Source organism: Pezoporus occidentalis, unplaced genomic scaffold, assembly GCF_034315485.1.
Source record: "Pezoporus occidentalis ecotype Australia unplaced genomic scaffold, CSIRO_AGI_Poc_V1 ctg170, whole genome shotgun sequence".
In the NCBI taxonomy this organism is placed as follows: Eukaryota; Metazoa; Chordata; class Aves; order Psittaciformes; family Psittacidae; genus Pezoporus; species Pezoporus occidentalis.
This window is the reverse complement of record NW_026913532.1, coordinates 744,521-765,921: the sequence shown is the minus strand read 5'-3', so window position 1 is coordinate 765,921 and position 21,401 is coordinate 744,521. Positions and strand designations below refer to the sequence as shown.

The 21,401-nt window shown below is 39.5% G+C and overlaps 3 protein-coding genes across 11 annotated transcripts in view; 1 reads left to right on the top strand and 2 right to left on the bottom strand.

Annotated features, from left to right (window-relative positions):
• Nucleotides 1-3,323, bottom strand: part of ACOT12 (acyl-CoA thioesterase 12) — a 33,248-nt gene extending 29,925 nt beyond the window's left edge. For both annotated transcript variants that reach the window (XM_062613876.1, XM_062613877.1), the window contains exons 1-2: nucleotides 3,144-3,323; nucleotides 538-607 (exon numbers count right to left, since the gene is read on the bottom strand). In XM_062613876.1, coding sequence (XP_062469860.1) covers nucleotides 538-607; nucleotides 3,144-3,279 — 206 coding nt within the window. In that variant the 5' untranslated portion in view covers nucleotides 3,280-3,323. The remainder of the gene's footprint in view (nucleotides 1-537; nucleotides 608-3,143) is intronic.
• The window catches only part of RASGRF2 (Ras protein specific guanine nucleotide releasing factor 2), a 259,547-nt gene that overhangs the window by 215,917 nt on the left and 22,229 nt on the right, over nucleotides 1-21,401 (top strand). The gene's annotated exons all lie outside the window — the stretch shown is intronic.
• Nucleotides 7,362-21,401, bottom strand: part of SSBP2 (single stranded DNA binding protein 2) — a 185,094-nt gene continuing 171,054 nt past the window's right edge. For 7 of the 8 annotated variants that reach the window (XM_062613887.1, XM_062613884.1, XM_062613881.1 and 4 more), the window contains one exon: nucleotides 7,362-20,429. In XM_062613887.1, the coding sequence (XP_062469871.1) occupies nucleotides 20,400-20,429 (30 nt within the window). In that variant the 3' untranslated portion in view covers nucleotides 7,362-20,399. The remainder of the gene's footprint in view (nucleotides 20,430-21,401) is intronic. The other variant, XM_062613882.1, reaches the window with a different exon arrangement.

Here is a 21,401-nt window from a genome sequence, read left to right as displayed (position 1 = left end):
CATTGCACCAGCTGCTAGGAAAAAAACAACTGTCCCAGCTGAAAGCAGGACATTATCAATATTCAGTGATCACAAATGCAAAATATTTTTGTTTTGTTACACGTACACATTTTTCTAAAAGAGCTGAAAGAAAGAGATATTAAGAAATGAACTGAAGAGCACCTGCAACAGAAGAAAAAAAAAAAAAATCACACAGTAACTGTTACAGGCATGTATACCTTATTTAACAGAGATAAGTAACAGACTGCAGCACTGCCTTTAATTAGAGCCAAAGATCACTGGCCAATCAGTTTCTTACCTGGCATCTAGTTTGCCGAGTCAAAGTAACTGCAGTTTATTTTTTTATGTGTGAAACTGATCTCTTTTCTAGGTGGGCCAGGCTGTCATAGCTAGAAAAGAGCAGTTTTGAGATACAGCCCTGGGACTCCAGGGAGCGCACTGGCCTGCTATCTCAGATTTCATAATGCCTCAGTTTATCTCTGCCAAATAAGAATCTCTAGAATACAAACATTTGACTGATGTTAGTTGGTTTTGTACCTGGCAGCCTCTTCAAACTGTATGTCATCCACAGATGCAGTCACACAAGAAACACCAGCATGTTTCTCAGCTTCAAGAGAGACACAGGGACACACAGTTACAACACTGTGCTTGCAGCAAGATATTCACCTATATACTTTTGCACAAGAGAGAGAGATGAAACACAATAGATCCCACTTCTTTTGATCACCTTAATGCAAGCCTGCAGTAGACCTCTTAAAAAAACAAAAGCTAAGTTAATATTTATCATGAAATAAGGGTAACATCAGATGAGGCTAACTGATGATAATGTTCCTTCTTAGTTTGAAAAGCTCTAAAGTCTGTCTGTAAAAATGAACATTCTGGTAGGAAAGCATCAATAAACATGTTACAAAACAAAAAGAGTCACATAGCATTAACACACCTAAAGAAACCTCAGCAATTTTCCTCAACACAGGATGTCAGGAATATTGGCTGTGTTAAACCAGTGTGGAAGTTTCACATCAGTTGAAGACTCTCAGACACAGGAGGGTTATCTACTGGCTTATTAGCATGGTCACAGCAGTGGAGAGCAGGTAAGTGCATCCTCAGTGCTGTAGTAAAAATGCAGGAATTACAAAAATACAAACAAGAATTAAAAAAAAAAAATAAAACCTGCTTATTTAAATTTTATTTATTTATTTTAAAATAATTTTACCAAATTTCGAATTGCATTCTTCATCCCCCTAGGATGCATTTGACTATGAAAAACAACACACTCTATTTGTATTAATTATGCAAGTTAATCTGGAAGAGATAAACATCTTTACTGTTAATATTTAATAGGCCAATAGTTACCTTTTTACAGCAAGTTATTGTGATTAATTATTTATCTGACCATAGCAGCCAGAGTTCCAAGTCAGAGGCTAAATCTCCTCTAGGGCACACTAGGAGCTGTATAAACACAGGGAAGCCCTGCTCCAAAAAGTTCCCCGCAATAAAAGGCAAAACAGAGGACTAGCATTGAAGCTAGAAAACAGCACTGCACAACAGGCAGGAGTTCTCACGCCAAACAGTCTAGTATTTTTAGTGAGCATCACAAGCAAACACTTGGAAGAACTGCAGGATGGTGCACGAGCTGCATCAGTATGTGAGGAGTTTCCCTTTGAAAATACGAGGGCAAAACACATAAAGGCACTTACTAGAAACACAGCAAACTGGGATGACAGGGAAGAAGTCACAGATGACCTAGAGGGTGGACTTGTCACTGCGACAGGTAATATAAGATGATGAGTAAGCAATAGTTATAAATAGCCTCAAAAGTGAGGAAGAAGCCAGCCATGCACTGGCTGCAGCACACCTAAAGCAGCAGGGTATGAAAGGAGGAAGGTGCAAATCCTAGGCACTTGCAACTGCACCAGCTGGCACTAATGCGAGTGAGAGATGGTAAAGCCAAACAAATCTCTGCCCAGCATGTTGAGTTTTGCTGTGACACAAAAAGTAAACTAAGGAAAGCACATGTCAAGATCCCCTTGTGTGCCACAGAATTAATCCTACGGCATGAATGACTGCTGCTGGCCTAAGCCTAACCAAGTAAAAGCAATTATAAAAGCGAGCTCTGGTGGCAGATTCACAGCTGATGAAGATCATTACAGCTTAAATAAGGTCCAAGGGAGCAAGGATGAACTACTGTGGTGTTTGGGGCTCTGCCACTTCAGAGCAGGGGCTTGAGTTCAAGGCTTGTGGAAATCAGCTCAGTCCCTCCACAGAGAGCACTGTTACAGGCTTAACCACTGAAGGGCTAAAACCAAATGGTTCTGAGCTAGAATAAAAAAAAATACATCATCATATTGTGAAGTTGGTACATGCCAGATACATTATCATGTGAGACAAGTTCTCCAGGATCCAAACTCTTTCTGTAGAGGTCGAGTGGCACTGCACAGTGAGATCACCGTGGTCACTGCATCACATGGAGACTTGAGTTCTCCAAACACACCCGGTACTCTTCGCAAGACTTGTTATGGGCTGCTGGTGCATGCAGTTGTACTTGGAAACGGGGTTCACTGACAGGAGAGATGGCAGAGACTTGGGTTTTCTTTTTGCTTCCACAAGTTAGCCGAGGAGATTTGAAAAGTTTTCTAAGCTGAGCTACACAAGACACAGAGTGCTCTGCCTGTTGGTTGGATTTGTGGCTGTTTATGTTGCATATTTTTTTCAACCTGTGTGCCACTGTTTTTAAATTAATACTTTTCTTTCTTCTAGTGTTGTTTTTTTTTTTTTTTTTTGTCTACCCTTTTTTCCCCTCAGCTGCTGTGGTCTTTAATTCTCATCCTAGCCGCCTGTCACCCGCTGAGATCTGACACTCCCCTCCAGCTCTACGAGCTTTCTCACTCCCCTGATGCCTGTTCCTAATCTAAACCCCCACATCTCACATGCTTCCCGCGACTTAAACTTTCCCTCAACCCTCCCCTCAGCCCCTCCAAAGGCAAAATTCCACTCCTCCTCGCCTGTCATGGGCAAATACGGGGATGGGGCTACCGGTTTTCTAGTAAGACGCTGTCCCCACGCAGCCGACGAGCTCAAGGCGAACTCCTGAAGGGAGCCGGGGAGTCCTGAAGCGACGCTCCCGCCCGCCGCAGCCCCTCTACCTGCGAGGCAGGCAGTGGCGTCCATCCACTTGAGTAGCTGCCCAGCGCTCAGCTCGCCGCGGTGGTCGGCGTGGGCCGGGAACACGGTCTGACACATGCGAACATCACCACGCTCCGCCGCCCCGCGCGCCTCCATAGCGCCGCGGGTGAGGGCGGACAGGGGCGGCCGAGGCTCCCGCCGGACGCGGGGAGACAGTGCTGGCCCGGCTCCTCAGCTGCCTAGCGGGCTGGGGCGGGAGCGGCCCAGGGCTGAGGTGGAACCGCCGCCTCCGACGGGGGCTGAGCCGCTGCGGGGAGGCGGGAGGGACTCGCGCTGCTGCGGGCAAACCGGTAGCCCCGCGCGGAAGGCGGCATCGCGAAGCAAACGTGGTCTCGCAGGGGCGAAGAGGGCGGCTCCGCTCCCATCTCCGCGGTTCCTCATGGGCTGCAGTCAGCCGCCACGATAGCGCGGCAGCCAGGAGCCTGTGCAGGAGCTGCTGGAGGGCCTTGGTGTGCGCTTTGCCACTGAAATTTTTATAATCGGGCTCGTATTTATTTTATTTTTCCCCTTTTCCCGTCACCAACTCGAGAGCCCGGCAGATAGTCCCAGGGTAGACACGTTCCCATCTCCAAGTGGGGAAGGTGCCATGGCCTGGTGAACCCCTGCCACTGCTGGTACAGATGTTTTGACACGTACCTTGGTGGCCATGGCCCTGGTCACTTACTCCTGGAGGAGTTAACTGGAGATCTCATAGAGGGCTCCTTCTCTTACCTGGTCCTCTTCACATGGCTGGTGACATACTGCAGGATGTTGACACTTTTGCAAACTATGAAAATGCAAGCACTGCTGAGGAATCATAGAATCATAGCATGGTTTGGATTGGAAGGGACCATAAAGCTCACCCAATTCCAACCCTCTGCCACAGGCAGGGACACCTTCCACTAGACCAGGTTGCTCCAAGCCCTGTCCAGCCTGGCCTTGAACAGGGAAGGAGTAGGAAGAATAGAGCAATTGCTTCTGAATCAGTTAGGAAAGTTGGTCTTTGACTACTGCCACGCATAACTGCTATTGAAGGCGCAACCATGTGAAGAAGGCAGTTTGGAGATGCTCACTGGCTGGGCTTCTCAGCTGTGAAGGCAGGGCTGGTTGGTGGAGCAGGCGTGTTGCTTTGACGTAGCAGCGTGTAACTTGTAAATGGTCTTTAATGAAAGACTCCAAAGCTTGTCTTTGAGTCTGTGCTATTTGCAGCCCCTTAGGTATTGTAAATAGCATGGTTTTCAACAGAGCAGCAAAACTATTTGTAGGCTTTCCTTACAGCCTTTCCTCTTTTTACCATTGAACTATGACTTGTTACCTACTGTTCTAATGACAGGGGGTTCCCACGTTTATTAAAAACATACAGCAGTGAATTTATATAATGAATATATGTCCATTTAAACATTCCTGAAGAACCCAGAACAGCCAGGAAAATCTGAATTTCAACCAATCTGCCTCACCAAGATAAGAGTTTTCTCAGTGCAGTAGTGATTTTCTTCCCACATGGCCTGTTAATGTCATTGCACTACAGGAAGATCTCTGTTTCCTTGTCACATACTCTTAACCGAGCAACAGGATTGCTGTGCCATCACAGTAGTTACATTGCAGAGAAAATCAGCACACTATGCTAGTCTCTAGATTTATTTCTATTCTGTTGCTTCAGGAAATATGTCTGTACTGATTTCTCTTTCCTTTTTTGACTGACTTCACTGCAAGCAAGGCTTTCTCAAGAAGCGGCAGTGGTATACCTCAGTCTTGCTGCCTGAACAGCATTTCTAAACAGTATGCACCCAGTATTTTCTCCTGACTTGCCTGCTCAGTCCAGATGACAAAACCTCAGGTATCAGCTTCTCACACCATGGATCCTGGATGACAGAAGGAAGAGTCTTTAGAAAGAACTAAACATTTTCCTATTAAAAAAAAAACCACCAACAACAGCAGAAAACAACCCAAAACCAAGCAACAACAAACCCAGAAACCTGTGTTTTGCTTTTCTAGGCCAGTACTTTGTAAATGTGTTTTCAGGTTTACCTTGTCCTGCTCATTGACCAGGCTTTCTCAAAAATAATGCTTATTTTTCATTCTTTCACAGGTAACTTTAAACTCCATTTCACATAGTCCCAGTGATCAGTGTTTGTGCTGTATCTGTAATCTGCTGTTAAGATTAGGTTTTACAGAGCTGTTAGGATCATAGAGATTTAAAAGTGATCAGCAGACTTCTCTTGGGCTGTATGGAGGAGTACTGGAGAAGCAGAAAAGGTAGCCTCAAGTTTCTGTTGGGGTAAGGGAAAGCTGGTATTTGAGAAACATACCTATAAATTTCTAAGGGAAGGATGTCATTCAAAATACGTCCAGTAGAAGCAGGAGCTGCACTTCCAGAACAGGAATGGCCCTCAGGATCCAAATGAACAATGCATATGGTTTACACTGCTTTGGACACTTGGCAAAAACACCTGGAGAGTGAGGTGACAAACTTGCAGCCTAAAATGTCCTTTTCCCAAGAAAGCCTCAGCTTTTGTAAACTGCGTTTCTCCTGCCATCCAGCGCCTCTTCTTGGACCCTGCCAGCTGAGTTAACAGACTTCCAGTCTTCCAGTTGGCTTCAGTGACTCCTTTCTCTGCAGTCATTATTCATACTCCTTTAGCTTCACAGTCTCCACTGTAGTTAACACTGTTTAACATCCTTCAATGTATTTGTCCTCAGAAAATACTTGCAATGTCTGTATTGTTCTCCTTTCACAACTGAAAAATTACAAAAATTAACTTACTAGCCCAAGTAATTTAATTTCTCCCAGAAGAGAATCTGTGCTTTCAATGGTTTTGAGAAATACCTTTTGTGCCACAGTAGCATGTACCACCACTTCTGGCATCACCACTAGGTGAAGGTAGCTGGACCAACACTTTGTGGCTTAGGCAGTCTTTGGGAAGCATCTTTGTGAACCATCAGATTTCTCATTATTGATGCCCACTGTGAGCAAATGGTTCAAGGTAGGTGGAGGATGCCTAACATCCAAACCCATACATCACTCAGTCACCACCAGCTTTGCTGAAATTGTTATTGTGAAATGAGGTGGTGGATTAGAGTGAGCTCAGATTAAAAAGTTTGGTTAACCAACTAAGAAACTGACATCCCTTCAGCACTGTTGCTTGCTAATGCAGTTATAAAAAGTTTTTGTCAATAAATGATTCCCACTTAATGGCCTGAGGCTTCTCCTGCTGAAATGAAATCATAAAAACAGCAGCAACAACAGGTGCAGTACTGTTTTAAATAAAGTAAAAAAACAGAATGGTATTAGGTTATAATCTCCTAATAGCATGCATTTGTAATTAATTGAAGCAACGTAACTTAAAAAGATTTGAGTAGCACAGCAGCATTATCTCATGAGCACTGTGAAGAACAAGACACAGTGCGATGCCTGAAGAGGAACTGTGCCAGAATAGGTAGGGTATTTTATTAATAAAAGATGAGCTCAGTATTAGATGTGATTAAATCTGTAAAGTCATCAGAGTTACCAAGTACTGTAGCAGCCAGCCAGCTAGCAGCCACCTAGCTAATAGTGTAACTGATCCAGACCTGCATTTCATCCGAGCTAGAATTTATCCTGAGAAATATACTGAACAAGGGTGTAGCAAAGAATCAAAAATCTACAGAAGCCTGTCATCTAGAGTTAGTTTTTGTGTTTCTACCAAAATTTCTTCTGTATTTAAACAGATGTATGCATGACTAGAGAGCTTTAGTGTTCCCTGGAAAATAAGAGACCAATGTGCTAATTGTGATACTGTTAACACCTTCACAATCTCTTCTTACCAGTGGAGTCAGCAGCTACAAGACGTAACTCCAAAATGGATCTTTTTGGTGATATTTTAAATACAGATGTCAGTTACTGCAGTAAATCAACTACACTGTAGAGCTGTGCATCTTTGTGGACATTGTATATCTCCATATTCTTGAAACAAAGGTATTACTCCGTGAAGTTATAAATGTTTCAGATTCGTATGGTACTTTCATAACCCTAGTTATTCATGGGAAAAAAAGGGGGGGGGGGGGGGGGTTGACACAGCTTGTGAAAATACAACTAATTCTTGTAAAATGAAACTTTATTCTAAAATGTATCCAAAATTGCAAGACACAAGCACCATTAAACAGATAAATAGACATATATTTATGTACAGAGAGCATCAAACACAGAACAATTGTTAATATAATTCTTATACCATTTTAATGAGTATCCATCAATAAAATTTTACAATTTAAAGAAGACTTTTCAGTTGCAAAACAGTTGTAAAATCATATGTATAAATTATGTTTACTACAATTGCAATAACAGAAGCAAAGTAAAATACAAAAATAATACTGCAAATTCAAATACAAAACTCAAAGTAATGCTGCACAGGTACATACGTACACTGGATGAATTCATGCAGCTAGGCAGTGCAACAAATTAACTGCTGAGTTTAACTTATCACAAATGGAACAACCATGTTGGCAAACAGAAGCAGATATATTTTTGTAATAAATCATAGTGCATTTTGAAGTTAGACTTTATGATTGTTGAGTGATACATTTCTAAAATTCCCCATGAGAACTGAGATTCCCCAACTCATCTCCTGCAAAATGAAATACAAATGACAAAAGCTAAAAAAAACCCCACTGTAGTAGAGAGTCTGATCTGCTGGTACCATCTGGATTTTATTTTTTTAAATTCTTGGTATCAGACTTGTTTGCAAGTGTCCATGTCCACAGAGACATGCAATTACTCCTTGCTACCACATGTAAATCTTCATGCTCCAATGCTATCTCCATAAACTGAATCACACAGACTGCACAGGTTCAAAAAGACACAGCTGAGCCTCGAAAAAAGAACTCTCGAATCCCTGTGAAGTACAGAGAGAGAGTAAAATGGAAGGTAGAGAGGCCTCGTTATTCCTGAAGCTCCTATCCCCAGTTGCTTTAATTACATAAACACAGATAACATAAGAGGATTTTATGGCTTGGATGAAATTTCTGATTTACTGGGCAAGCGCAAGGCCCTTTCACAGTGCAGAAGGCTACAGTGTTTTGGTTGGCGAAAGGAAGCCTCAGGTGACCATGTAGAAAAATACTTCTGTGGTGAAAACAAGTTAAAGAAACAAAATCAAAACAGAACTTGAAAACTGATTTCTTATGTAACTACAATACTAAAACATGGCTGTTCCCCTTTCAGTGCTGCGTTGGCTGAACATGTAGATATGACCAAAGTTCACAGCTCATTGAATATTACTGGTTAAGTGTCAAAATTAAATGAGATACAATTACACAGTCCTTAAAATCTTAAAAGTGATAAGCACGCTCAGTGTTTCTACTAGGAAGTTACTGCTAAAATGCTACATTTCTTTGCTGAGAAGACATGAATTTACAGCAGTCTGTAAACTACTGTAGAGTTGATCCCTGCATCCTTTGTGCTCCAAACCCCTTTTTTCAAGCCATCACTAACTTTCAAGTTAATGGGAATTTCGAGCAAAAAAGGGATGCAGAAAAACACTTGTATTGGGTAAACCATGCAGCAATTTATACAGCAGCATTTTTGAATTTCCAGCATGCAAGTACATGTTAAGAGTGAGGCTAAGCGATGGCATGCACTGCAGTGACATGTCATTGTGCTTATGTCTGGTAAGTATCCTATGGTATTTTCACCTGGGGAAAACATAAAGGTTAGCCCCAGAAGATTCAAAACAGCCAGCATGAATGAAGCCATCAGCTGCTATTTTTAAAGTAAATATTTGTATTTCTAGTAAAGAACACTCCAAGAGGGAAGAAGTTAGTCTACTTGTAGCTTATAGATACTGAAGCTGAATTACAAAGGCATGATATACAAGCCTGTATTTGTTGTAAATTGTATATGCTCGTATATTTTTGCTCATACCACCTTGAGATACTGAATAGCAAAATAGTAACTGAAGATGCCAATGTTAATGGAAAGTTAAGTATTAAAAATAAATGATTGCTGGAGAAGATATGTTTCTACTTTTCCTGGGTGGTGACCTTGCTCACCTTTCCTCCATTAGATGACAATACCCATCAAGATACTCAAGAACATGGTGATCCACTGAGAAAACTGGATGCGTGTCAGACAACAGACAGAATGGCTTTATCCACCTGAAGAGTTGTCAAAAAGTGGGAAGTGGCTGCCACAGCAGTTTTCCCCACTACAACTGTTTACCTGTGGCCCAGAATTCACTGAGAACCCACAGTCAGTCACTGGAAATTCACACCCATCTTCACGCAGAGATGAGGCTAAGATAATCCGTGAATGTAAAGTTTTGGTCAAGTTCAGCACTTGAAATATTGAACAGCAGAGCAGGGATTGTACTACCATATTGGAAAAAAAAATCCTCAATTCTTCTATTCATAGCTACACCAGATGTGTATAATTTTCAACACAGAATGACTTACAGTTTGGGAAATAAAGCAAATGTATAAATACCACTCCTGTTAAAACTCACAAAAAAAATTACACCCACTTTTGTGTGATGAAGTTATATGGCAACTTCAGCTGCTGTCTCAGGCCCAGCTGTGAGAATGTGGACTCTTCATAAAGGTGACAGGGTGCAACTTTTAATCTTCAACTGTTCCTCAGCTTTCAGCAAGAATCAGTACAACTGCTTATGATTTCGTACCAGCAGTTAAGAAACGTATTCAAGTTAGACTAGAATAACGCAGATGTTCACTGAAGCCCTGAGGTGGAACCTGCTGTAAATTTACTTTGCTAACCCACAGTAACACTGATGCAAAGACCTCCTCGTTTCCAAACCAGCATGTGAAATCATATAGATGTACTAAACGTTTACAAAAAATCCCCACCATAAACTGCCATTACTACCTGCATTCTCACAATCCTGAGGATCTTCTAGATTTATTCCTTAAAGCTCCCAGGAAAGGAATCTTTAGCCATCCCAAGAAATGTATGAACATTAGTATCTTTGTTACAGTCTCAGAGGCTTAATTTAAAAGCATCATATGTCTGGTGTTGATTCCTCTGTGCAATGGTTTCATCCTGTGTTGTTTTCAATGAATGAATCAGTGCAGGCAAAGAGTGAGAGTGCAACTGATACAGGGATGTGAAGCTTGGATTCATTCCACCTAATTCTAGGCAGTTAAAAGCATGCAGGTTTCACCAGTGGAGAGGGAAATCTTCCAGAGGCATATCCTCTTCTGTTCCACCTCTGACTTACAGAATAGACGTAGGCTGGCAATTTTTAAGCAGCTGAAATTAAGGTAGGATGAATCAGGCCGCAGTTTGGAGCAGAAACATGCCTGATGTGGTAGAATATATTACCATTACAAAACACAGCCTGTCAGCCTTGTCTGAGGCTCCAAACCAGATAAACTTTTTGGTTAGTGATGCACACAATCCTTGCAAGCTCACCAGTCTCACAAGGATCATTTAAAAGATAAAACAGTGAGACTAGATTTTATGACCTTGGTTTTATGAGCTGGGCAGCGTGTTGAACCTTTCAGACTACTGGCCTTCTGAACCCATCCCAGAGGCTGCTTGTAAATGTTTCACTTAAGGTCTGGAGAAGTTCACAGTTGGAGTGGTTACTCATCCAATTATCATTACATTATCATTAATGTAAATCAAATCAACATGCACACGTCAGTGTATTTATGATGTTGTGGGAATTTGTTATCTCTATGCTTTTGAGCAATTTTGGCATGGCATGTATTCACTCTCTCCAGTAGATGCTGATAGTGAAGCACACACTGAGGAGAAATACAGGTGTTTGGAAATACACAACATTTGTGAGACCCCCAGTCTTATCAGTATTAATGCTTAAGGTCAGAGGCAGTATCAAGTTTAAAATGTATTTTCTATGTTAATATTTATATTGATAAATTTAATTTGTGCTGGTTTGGAAAACAGCTGAGGTTTCCTTTCCTTCCAGAGACTGGAGTGTGAACATTAGTTTCATTTCTGATATTGAAAATTATTCTTTTTCTAAAACACACCTGCCTAATCGTTCAGATGTGACCTGCAAATACTTGAGACTGGGATTCCCATGTTGTTTTTTGTTTTTTTTAAGGGCTGAAATAATAGTAGAAACTTTTTTTTTTTTTTTTTTATCTTAGAGGGAATTTATCTACACACTGGCTTGGAAGCATCAGGAACATTTATTGAAAGTACTCAGTGTGAAAGGGTGAAGGTGCAAAGTCATTAACAAAGACTGCCTTTATTCAAAACATTAACCTACACATTTAAACAATCAATAAAAACATATAAAACACAGAATTTAAAATAATCAAAGTAATTATCCCCTTCAACTTTCCCACTTGTTTCACTTTTCTCATTACTGTCTTTCAGTCTAGACAGGACTTGAATGTCAGAAACCAGCAAAGAACACACACACATTTTCGGGTCTTTGTTGTATATCATAAAATAGTAATAAAAAATAATCCAGCATCCAAGAATTCGGATTATTTTTCTATCTCCATAAACAGACAAATAATTAAATTCTCCTTAAAACACTGCCACACATAAAACCCATGGTGGCTGGGGACAAGGACACAATACAAAGGCAGTGCTTTATCCCGTGCATACCCTTAGAGATGGGTTTCTGTCCTGGCACTGATGCAGTTAAAAAGCACACACTGCATATCTGGCACGAAACGTGCTAAACTGCAGCTGCCTGTTGTTTGCTAAAATCCAGCCCCCAAAAGGGTATGAGCTGGGTTGAATTCTCTTACATTTAATATTCCTGCAAATGGCTTATATATCTGCTGTTTGAAATAAATTCTGAAACCACTAAGCGTGCTTAACAAACCTTTTACCTATATGTGAACAGCAAGTTTTGAGGAGAGAACAGGTACTGTTGTAGTATAAAATACACATGGCTGTACAACCAAATGCCACCTCTTGCTTCAAAACAATTTACAGTAGTAAGCAATGGTGACAAGGCTTCTTACACAAAACCTACAGGAATTTACAGAATATGCATGGATCACTGAGGTTATAATGCCAGCAGTAGACTACACAGAGTATCTTGTGCAATGTGAACAAAGTTGACAATAGTTTACCAATGCTTTAAGTAATTCACATAAATATGCTAACCCACCAGCTATCAAACCCTCCTCCTCTTCCCACCATAAACAAGTGTTTGCCAGATGCATACACAGCAATCCATAGAAAAAAAATCTATTTGTTTTTGTGTTTTTAGGCAAACATGCATGAAATAGATGCACTGCAACAATTTTGCAAGGGGATACTTGCCACAAAAAAAAAGCCCTCAAAATTGGCCTCTAAGCATATACAGCATTTTAATTAACCCTTCTCAAATAGCCACTACAAGGCTAAAAAGTTTATTTTATGGATAATAAAAATTTACTTGCTTCTCAACTAACAGACAATTTCAGCTTCCACTTTACTTATGCCACTCTTCCATGTCTGTATTTTAGCCTTAGTTTAGGAACTTGTATTCTCTTCCTTAACCGTCAAGGTACTCATTAATGTAAATTAATGTAATCATTAATGTAAATCAAATCAAAGCTACAAGTTAATCAGAAAAATTAAAATAGACTGGGGAATAATTTATACTTGCTTTTGAACATCATGTTTATTGACAACAATTTAGCAAACATGGCTTTGCTTTTCTGCTAAGCTGTTGGACACGCTCTACTCTCCTGTTACAGATTGACTTTGACAACCACTGGAAGGACATTCGCACTTTGCTCAGCTGTAACAAAAGGTGTGGCTGGTGGATAGGGCAGCCCCTGGTCCACAACGTGCCTGAATCAAAAAGACCAGCCTTTCTGCTGGGGATTAGAGACTGCAGGATCAGGATGCACCTCTGCTTTAAGAAAGAGAGCAGCTATTGAACCCTAGCTACCAGTTTTGCTGATATGAAGCTTGTTACCAGTAATGTACTTTCCAAGCTATGCCAGTAAAAACTCTTACTTCAATTACAGATCATCTGTTTGGATTTTATTTCCTTCCAATCTGCATGGTAAGTATCAGCTTTTGTTTCAAGCTACTATATGCCATTGCTAGAAATCATCTTGCCTTATGTGAGTCTGTGAGAGGCTAGCTTTCCTAATCCTGAACAGTAAGAGCTCTCAGGATGCTGCACTGCCACTCCACATTTCTTGTTATGCTCAATGTCTCTAATGAAATAAACTCTCTGTAGTAGGGCTTTAGCTAGAGATTTGAATAACTTTCTGTACTTTTATTGGATCTTATTTTTGTGCAGAGATCTGGGACAGTACATTTAATAGGAAAATCCAAATAAGAGAGAAAAAACCATGAAGATGAAACAGAAATGAAACCTACAAATATCCAGTTGATAATTTGGCTCCTGAAGGATTGGAGCAGTTGTTCCATAGCAATAATTCTTCCCATCAAAAGCGATTGCTGATGATTTCACTCTATAGGGACAAACATAGGTTTGGCCATGGTTATTATTATAATTCCCTCCTAATCTGAGGAACTGTATATATCTCTGTAACAGACCAAACTTCTAAATTGTATGGTCTATTTCCTGGTACACCCAGGGTATTGAGAAAAGGCATCACCTTTCAAAAATCCCCATGTTTTGTGCTGATTCTCTATGAAAACTGGTGCTAAACTGCCAGAGTTTTCTCTAAGCAAAATTATTCTTCTTGTCTCAGCATTGTAAAGTCTTGAAGGATCCCCATACCTAACTGCAAGAAGAATTGTCCCAAGTTCTCAAGAGAACAGCGAGGTAGCGTACGAATACCTTGTTTCTGAGCACAAATCTGGTGGATATTAATTGCCAGTCCTTAATTACTAGACCCTGTGAACAAGCCTGCTTGACCACTCGGTTACTCTTCTGAGAGATACAACCACAGAACCCTGCACAGCTAAGGGGCACCCTTAATCCCCCACAAGATACTGTGAAAACACGCAATAGACAAAATTACATTTGTGAATTGGGCTCTTACAAAATCATACATTAAGCAATCCACTTTTGAGGGTGTGGAAGGAGCTTTCAACATAAAAGCCCAGCTGTAACTAGGCAGTAAATTTTGTTTTGATCTGTTTTTCCCAAACCCACATCTTTCAACATATATTTATGATGCTGAATTCAAATAAATAAAAGGTTTGGGGTTTTTTTCCTCAGTTTCTTTTTCACATAAAAATTAAATAGTGGCTATAAAGTGACCATTTCAAATTATAACTGAAAATTGCATTTTTATTAAATGTGAAAACATGTACCCAAGAAAACCCTTATACATTTTTATGGCAAGTTTTCCCATTACATGAGAGGCTTTCTTACACATTTTAAGCTTAAATTGAAAGAACACTGACCAAACAGAAGTTTGGACTAAAATTGCAAAGCTGTTAGCTATGTTGAGGGAAACTATGGCTGCACAAATGAAAACAAGATGGAAGGACAAGTTCACAAAAATAACTCATGTAGTAGTGAGCAACGCTGTAATAAAATAAGAAACAGAAGAAAGCCAAATCTGTTCTGCATATCAGTACTACCAATACATAAACATGGCCCTGCATTGGTAGAATCTTTAAAATAATGTCTGCTTAGGGAAGACTAAATTTGAGCTTCTAGACTGTTCATGCTCAAGTATGGTTATAGCATATTAGCAGTCCCACTTTCCTGAAGGATACTGCCTGTATTCTGAAATCTAGTTGAAATTAACCAAGTGCAGGCTTAATTTCAAACAAATCTGCCCATGTTTTCAGGATCAGTTTCAATGTGCTGAACAGATGATTTGTTACTGTTTTGTTTTGGTTTTTTTCTTCCCAAGATAACAACACTGGCAGACAATATGCATGCATGCACTCAAAGCAGTGTTTCAGATAAGGGCCTTTTCTTGGTTTTGGTTGGTTTTTTTTTTCAGGTTGAGACATCAATTTCATAATTTCAACAGACCCCCTATATTTTGCTTTGTGTATGCAGTTTATACATCTGCCAAATGTCACACCTTGGATAAATTACATATTTCATCAAGATCAGGGTGAAATCCTACCAAAAAAATGTCCTTACATGAGTGGTTTCATCTATTTCAGCAGGACAGTTGGCATAAGCAGCAGCTTACAAGGTTGTCAGGAAAGTAGAGGAAGCCGCACACAGTAACATTTAAATCTAACTCATTCATTTCTGAGTGCACTGAATCTTTACAGTTGTTTCATATCATTAAAGCCTGAATTAGATCCTTGTGATCACTCTGAAGAGAAATAAACTGTCACTGTTGGAAGAGTATTTTTGAGTTTTATTTGGAATATGTGCTTTTGTCAGGATTCTCATCCTTTGGGCCTGACCAAACCCAAGTGGGTTTGGAACAGGAGCCACGGCATTTCATCACTTACAGTGAATGAAAGAAAAATAAATTTACCTGCACTAATCTCTTTTTTCTTTTTCATTGTTAAGCTCCATTTTACGTTCTCAAAATGCAAATGTGTAAGGTCAGATCTTGGAAGACTCCAGTCCTTATTTAGCCACCACAACAAAGAAGAATCAAAGCTGACTAGGAACAGGAGATTACACTTAAAAATAATTAACTGAGCTGAGAAATAGAAATGCTGCAACATGTACCAGCTGAAAATTCATTTTGACTGGCAAAGGGAAAAAGAAGAGTAAAATGTTCAACACTGAATACTGGAACAGCTCATTAAATTACCCATCTAATTCCAAATCATCTTTACAGGCAGTATTTCATTTGCAAGCCACAGAACAGGGGAAAATTCAAATGATTTCTAGCCAGTTCAAGAAGCTGTCCTTTTGATACATGAATTGCTATACATAAAGAAGCAAGACTGTTCCCTTCTTCTTAGTTTGAATTAGTTGAAATAAATAAATAAACAGCCTGCGTATTTCCACTGCAAGGGAAAACAACAGCTGGATATCTTTGGACATGGGGCATTTCATTCTACATTGAGGCAAGCAGGCTGGTTAAGTCTGAAAGCTGTTGCCATCTCTGAGTGTGTGATCCAGTGCTGGTCTGGGCTCTGCAATCAGAAGGGCTTCCAAACAAAAAATGGCAAATCTGGCCTCAGCCACAGGCTGATGGGACGATCCTCTGATCTGGGGACTGTCACTCTGAGATTCCCTCAAGTCTACTTGAGGCACATTTATGTCACTGGGGAGCATGTCAAAGACTCAATGTTATTGAATGTTATTGCCATGTTTTTTACATGCACCAAACTCACTGTACAGTGGAACGGGAAACACAAGAGTGCAACTGCATTTCTTCCTCATGCTCCTTCCATTAAGAAAATAATATAACCCCTGCATGAAAATGTCCACGTATTTTTTTAATGTGCATGTCAAGCTACATGCTTCACATGTGATTCATACGGCTGCTTCTTTGCCCTAAATCTGGTTCTTGCCTACACAAGAATTAGACACGGAGATAAAATCTGGGTAAGAACACTCCTTTTCATAGGCTTATGATGCAGATAAAATTTCACAGTGAAATTCACAAGTGAATCCTAATTTCAGCTGATTTGTACAAGGACAGACTATTTGCCAGAATTCTCACAGTATGAGACATCCATTACTCCCTATTTCTCCTACTCTAAGGTTTCATTACTTCTGTCTTTAAAAAGCCTTACTCTGACTTTGCCTAAAAGAACCTTTTACAGGACCATGGATGATCTATTTATTACTGTATTAATAAAGAGAAATCTACATAAAAATGAAGTGTAGAGAAAATATCCTGCATCACTTAAAACAGAATTCCTCCTAGAGCTGGACAAGTTCTGACATCAGTAATGCTGTTGTGTAATAAAAGGTACGTTACACACTGGTGTCTAATGTATTAGAAATGTAAGTGGGAGTAAGTTAATGCATGAAAATAAGTCTTTCCACTTAATGCTCTAGATGTGTTGCAAACCCTACAATGATTTATAACTGAAAGAAGTGAACAAGCAAAGAGCTCTATGCATATTAGAAAAAAAAAAACAAAACGAAACAAAACAACACCCAAAGGGACACCTATATTTTTTAAAGTTGAATATTTATCATATAAGACTGCTTTCTTATAGTTCAGCTGCAGAAAACTATGTATGGTATTATCACCTGGGCTTGCCAATGCACATATAAGTAATTATGTGCATAAGCATATGGGTATAAGCATCCGCTACAGAAGGCAAGATGATTAGGTTTCATTATATCTGATTAAAATTCTAGCAATTAAGATATGCGAGATTAAGAGTATTCAAGGAGGTTTTCCAAATCTATAATTTTGCAGGCTTGCATATCTTTTGTTCCCCCAGTCTGTGGGATTATGTACAGATGAGAGGTGCTGGACATACCTAGTAACTAGCAGAGAAGGACAGGCTACAAGAAGCAGGGCCTGATCCTGTTCATTTTGAAGCCAGGAATGTATTTACCCAGATTAACACTGCAGGATCAGTGTAACAGTATTATAGATGTTTTGATCTGTATGAATGGTTTGGAAAAGAAATGGAAAGGGGAAACAAAGGCATGATGGCAGTAAGAAAAATTGTATAGAAAGGAGTTTGAAAAAGCCACAGAAGAAAACGCATGTGCCTGAAAGGATGTTTTCTATATAAACTAGGATGACATATTTCTAAAATTTTATTCAATATGTGCTGGCAGTTGCATTTAAGGTGCTTCTCTGCAGAGGTTTAATTTAATGGTCAGACTTTCATCCTGAACAGGGGCTTACAAGCTAAAATATTACAGACAAAGCAAAATTCAGAAAGAAAGGAAAAAAAAATCAAGACTGATTAATCTAAAACCTTACTCTGATTAATAACGCTACAGCGGCACATACTCTGTCTTGTAAAAGAGCCCTCAGTGATACTGTCAGGTGGTCACTGGACACACTGCTTGCCTGCTGGAGCTCCAGCTTGCACAGGACAGCACAGGGGCTTCCCGGAGATACGGAACAGACCCCACATGCATTCAGCAGTGTAAGATCTCACTCTGGGGCACACTTGGTGCATGAATGGGCTTTGGCACTTGATGCATAGTACAGGTGTATCCTTTTATCTTAGTCCAGTGGCAACTGACCACCTGGCTGGGCACAAAAGTCCTTCTTGGAGTACTACCATGGATAATACAGGTGTCAAATGCAGGCTGCAAGGACACCTGGACTCTGCAGTGCACTGGGGACACAGCCACTGAAATCAGTGGTATCAGTGAAAACAGCAAATGATCTGAGGAAATTAGATCTGATTTTTGTGGTTTTGTAATTCAAATCAATAGCAGGGGCTTCTAGCATCTTTTGGGACAGCAACAGAGTATTTTACAAAGATAAGCAGATGAACGCAACCTTCATAATCACTGGGAAGTAAGTCCACAAAATCATGTAATGATTATCTAGTTTATGTTTACAACAAATCAAAGTAGTTATTATCACTTAAAAGTGATGCTGCCAAAATCTTTGATATTTTAAGATAATTTTAAGCCTCCAAGAGTTTCATCTAAGAAAGTAACAAGTGTTACACCTTTTTATTTTCATATATTATATATATATTATATTCATATTAGACATATATAATATATGTAAATAAAAATGAGCTAGGAGATTGTAGTATTCCTTGCACACCCCAGTGTGTGCAGCTGCTATCACAAGGAGTCCATTACATTCCCTTCCTTATTGTAAGTTCATGAAAAAGAAGTCCATGCAAGCCTTCACAGCTATAGCAAATTTCAGAATTGCTCCTCTGATGTAAGTGGCTCTTCTATATGCAAAGTGCAAGGAGAAGACTTTGTTTTCTGTCTGTGGCATGAACTTTTATTCAGCCTCTTCCTGGCCTCATTGCTGTTCATCAACCTTTTGATCACTACACAACTGAAAACTTTTGTTTTCTTGCGGGAGCTGGAAGTCATTGAGAACTACATGTGCCATAACCTTGGTTTTAGAGCTCTGCCTGAAGAGACATGGGATTGCTTTCAGTAACATTTCCTTTAAGACTGTAAGCCCTTCCTCCATTCTGTCCTCAGCTGTCATGTCTGATACAGGCTGACATCCTTATAAAATGGACCACACCATATTTTCTCTTCTGTTCATGGCAAAAGTGAGACCCTCACAAGGCCACCAGTCATAAAAAGCTTACTGCATCATTTTGGCTATTAAAAAAAAAAAAAAAAAGGGAAGAAAAAGGCTGTTTACTGAGAATTTTGAGGGAATTATTTCTGGTAATGATGTGACAAAAAATACACACCTGAATAGTAGGGTGACCTGATTTTCTGAATGGGCTTGGGAAATGCTGTTTATAGTAGGATTGTTACCATCGGCTGAGAATCAGTGAAAATGGGAAAACATAATTGTTAGAAAAGGTTTTGGTGATAAGGACTCTACTGCACAATCACCCCTATGGAAGATCATGCTAAATACAAAACTCATTACCAAGGGCAGAAGAAGCCCTGACGTTTTATTACTAGATTCTATAGCAATTGGAGCTCACTTACAGTAACCTTGTAGTACTCTATATAAACTGAGAATCTTGTTTCAAATTCAGGCTTCCATTTAAAATAGACATTGCAGATATTAGGCTTCAATTAAAGAAGAAAAATAACCCTCAGTGCTTCTTTTTTAAAAGGCAAAGTATAAAAAAAAAATCCCCAAACTAAGTGAAAATTATTAAATTTCTCAAAAAAAATTTAAGTTGAGCTTTCTTCTATTTCTTGAGACAGTACAATTTGTAATTCACAGGGTAACTGGTATCAAACACAAGTTAATGAAAGCTCTTATAAGCAATTTTATTCCTATCTATAATGGCAGACATTAACAAAATCAGAAGAATTTATCATTTGAGTTCACCATAAAAAATAACTTATAAAGCAGTGACATATGCAACATAAAACAGTTCAGGAGGAAAGAGGGAAAGCAAATTTTAATAATTAAAATGTAAACGTGGAAAAAAAAAAAAATAAAAGTCCCTACTTCTCATTTCTAGTTAAGATGTCATATTATTTTATAATGTCCTGCAGGTCTATGTATGTATGTGTGTATTTCTGTATCACACAGACATACATATATATCAACCCACACATGTACATACACAGATAATTGTTTGCAGTTCCATCTTGGGCAGTTCTCTTAATGCCACTCTTTATGGTTATCTCAATCATGTTTGGGACCCACTTTCTTGACAAAACGGGGGAGATGGTAGGAAAAAAAAATAAAGGTGGGTCTGATTGTGTCTGAGATCCTTTTGTTAAACTGTACACTGGGACGAATAATTTTCTTCTGCAGTAGCTCTCTGAAGAGGGCCAACTCATGTGGTCTTCATGGCGAGACTTGTTAACGGATCACACACTCATTGTCATGCTAGGGGAGTACTGGAAAAAGAGGAATCTACATTTTAAAAAACATTTTTCTGGTGTGCCCCCCCCCCCCCCCCGTAACTAAACCCAGCTCTGGACCACAGCAACGGGTTCACATGTCAACATGTTCTTTGAACTTCCTTCTAAAATTGTCCTGTAGCCTGAGGCTGTAGTTCAATTTGTGGTATTATAATTTGTGTGATACTTCTCTCATTATGTGAAAGTACAGCTATTGCTGATAAAGTCAACTTTCTTGAAGAGTGTTTTGGTCTTACCTGGGTAGTGTGATGAACCAATACCTCACTGATGCTTTCCACATATTTTCCTGGTCAGTGCTGGATACTGGGGGGATTTAACTTATGTCAAGAAGACCAGTTGTACTTAGGTGAACCATATAAATATTTTGGACAGCTTTTTATTACTTTATGGGAAGAAAGGAGTAAAGGTATGTAAGACTGGAATTAAACTAGGCTTTTGGTCTGCATTATTCTGTATTACCAATTTTAGGAGGCAAACTGGAGGCAAAGGATCAGTGGTCATTCTCCTTTATGTGAAACAAAAATTCAGTCACCACATTATATTATTACTGTAACACAAATTGAACTGCAGCCCTTATACAAGCTATAGTTTCCCTCAAGTTAGCAGTACTTCATTGCAGTAATCAATGGGACACCACAATGCCTAGAAGAAGTGCATATCTATATGTCTAATTTGTTTTTAAATTGAAAACTGCGGACTGCAGCAACACTTAATTTGGCTTAAATCTTCTAAGTAAACGAAAAGTTCAAATGCAAGAAGTATTAGCATTGTGAAAACTGGTATAAGAAACAGAAATATAAATTTGCCTTTGCAAGAACAGATATGCAATAAAAATATTGCCAAAGCTAGAGTTTCAAGCTGGCCATTTCTAAACAAGCATATTACAAAAAAAAACCATCTTGGATAGGACTTCCCAGTCATGTAAACTATATAGAATGGACTATTTCG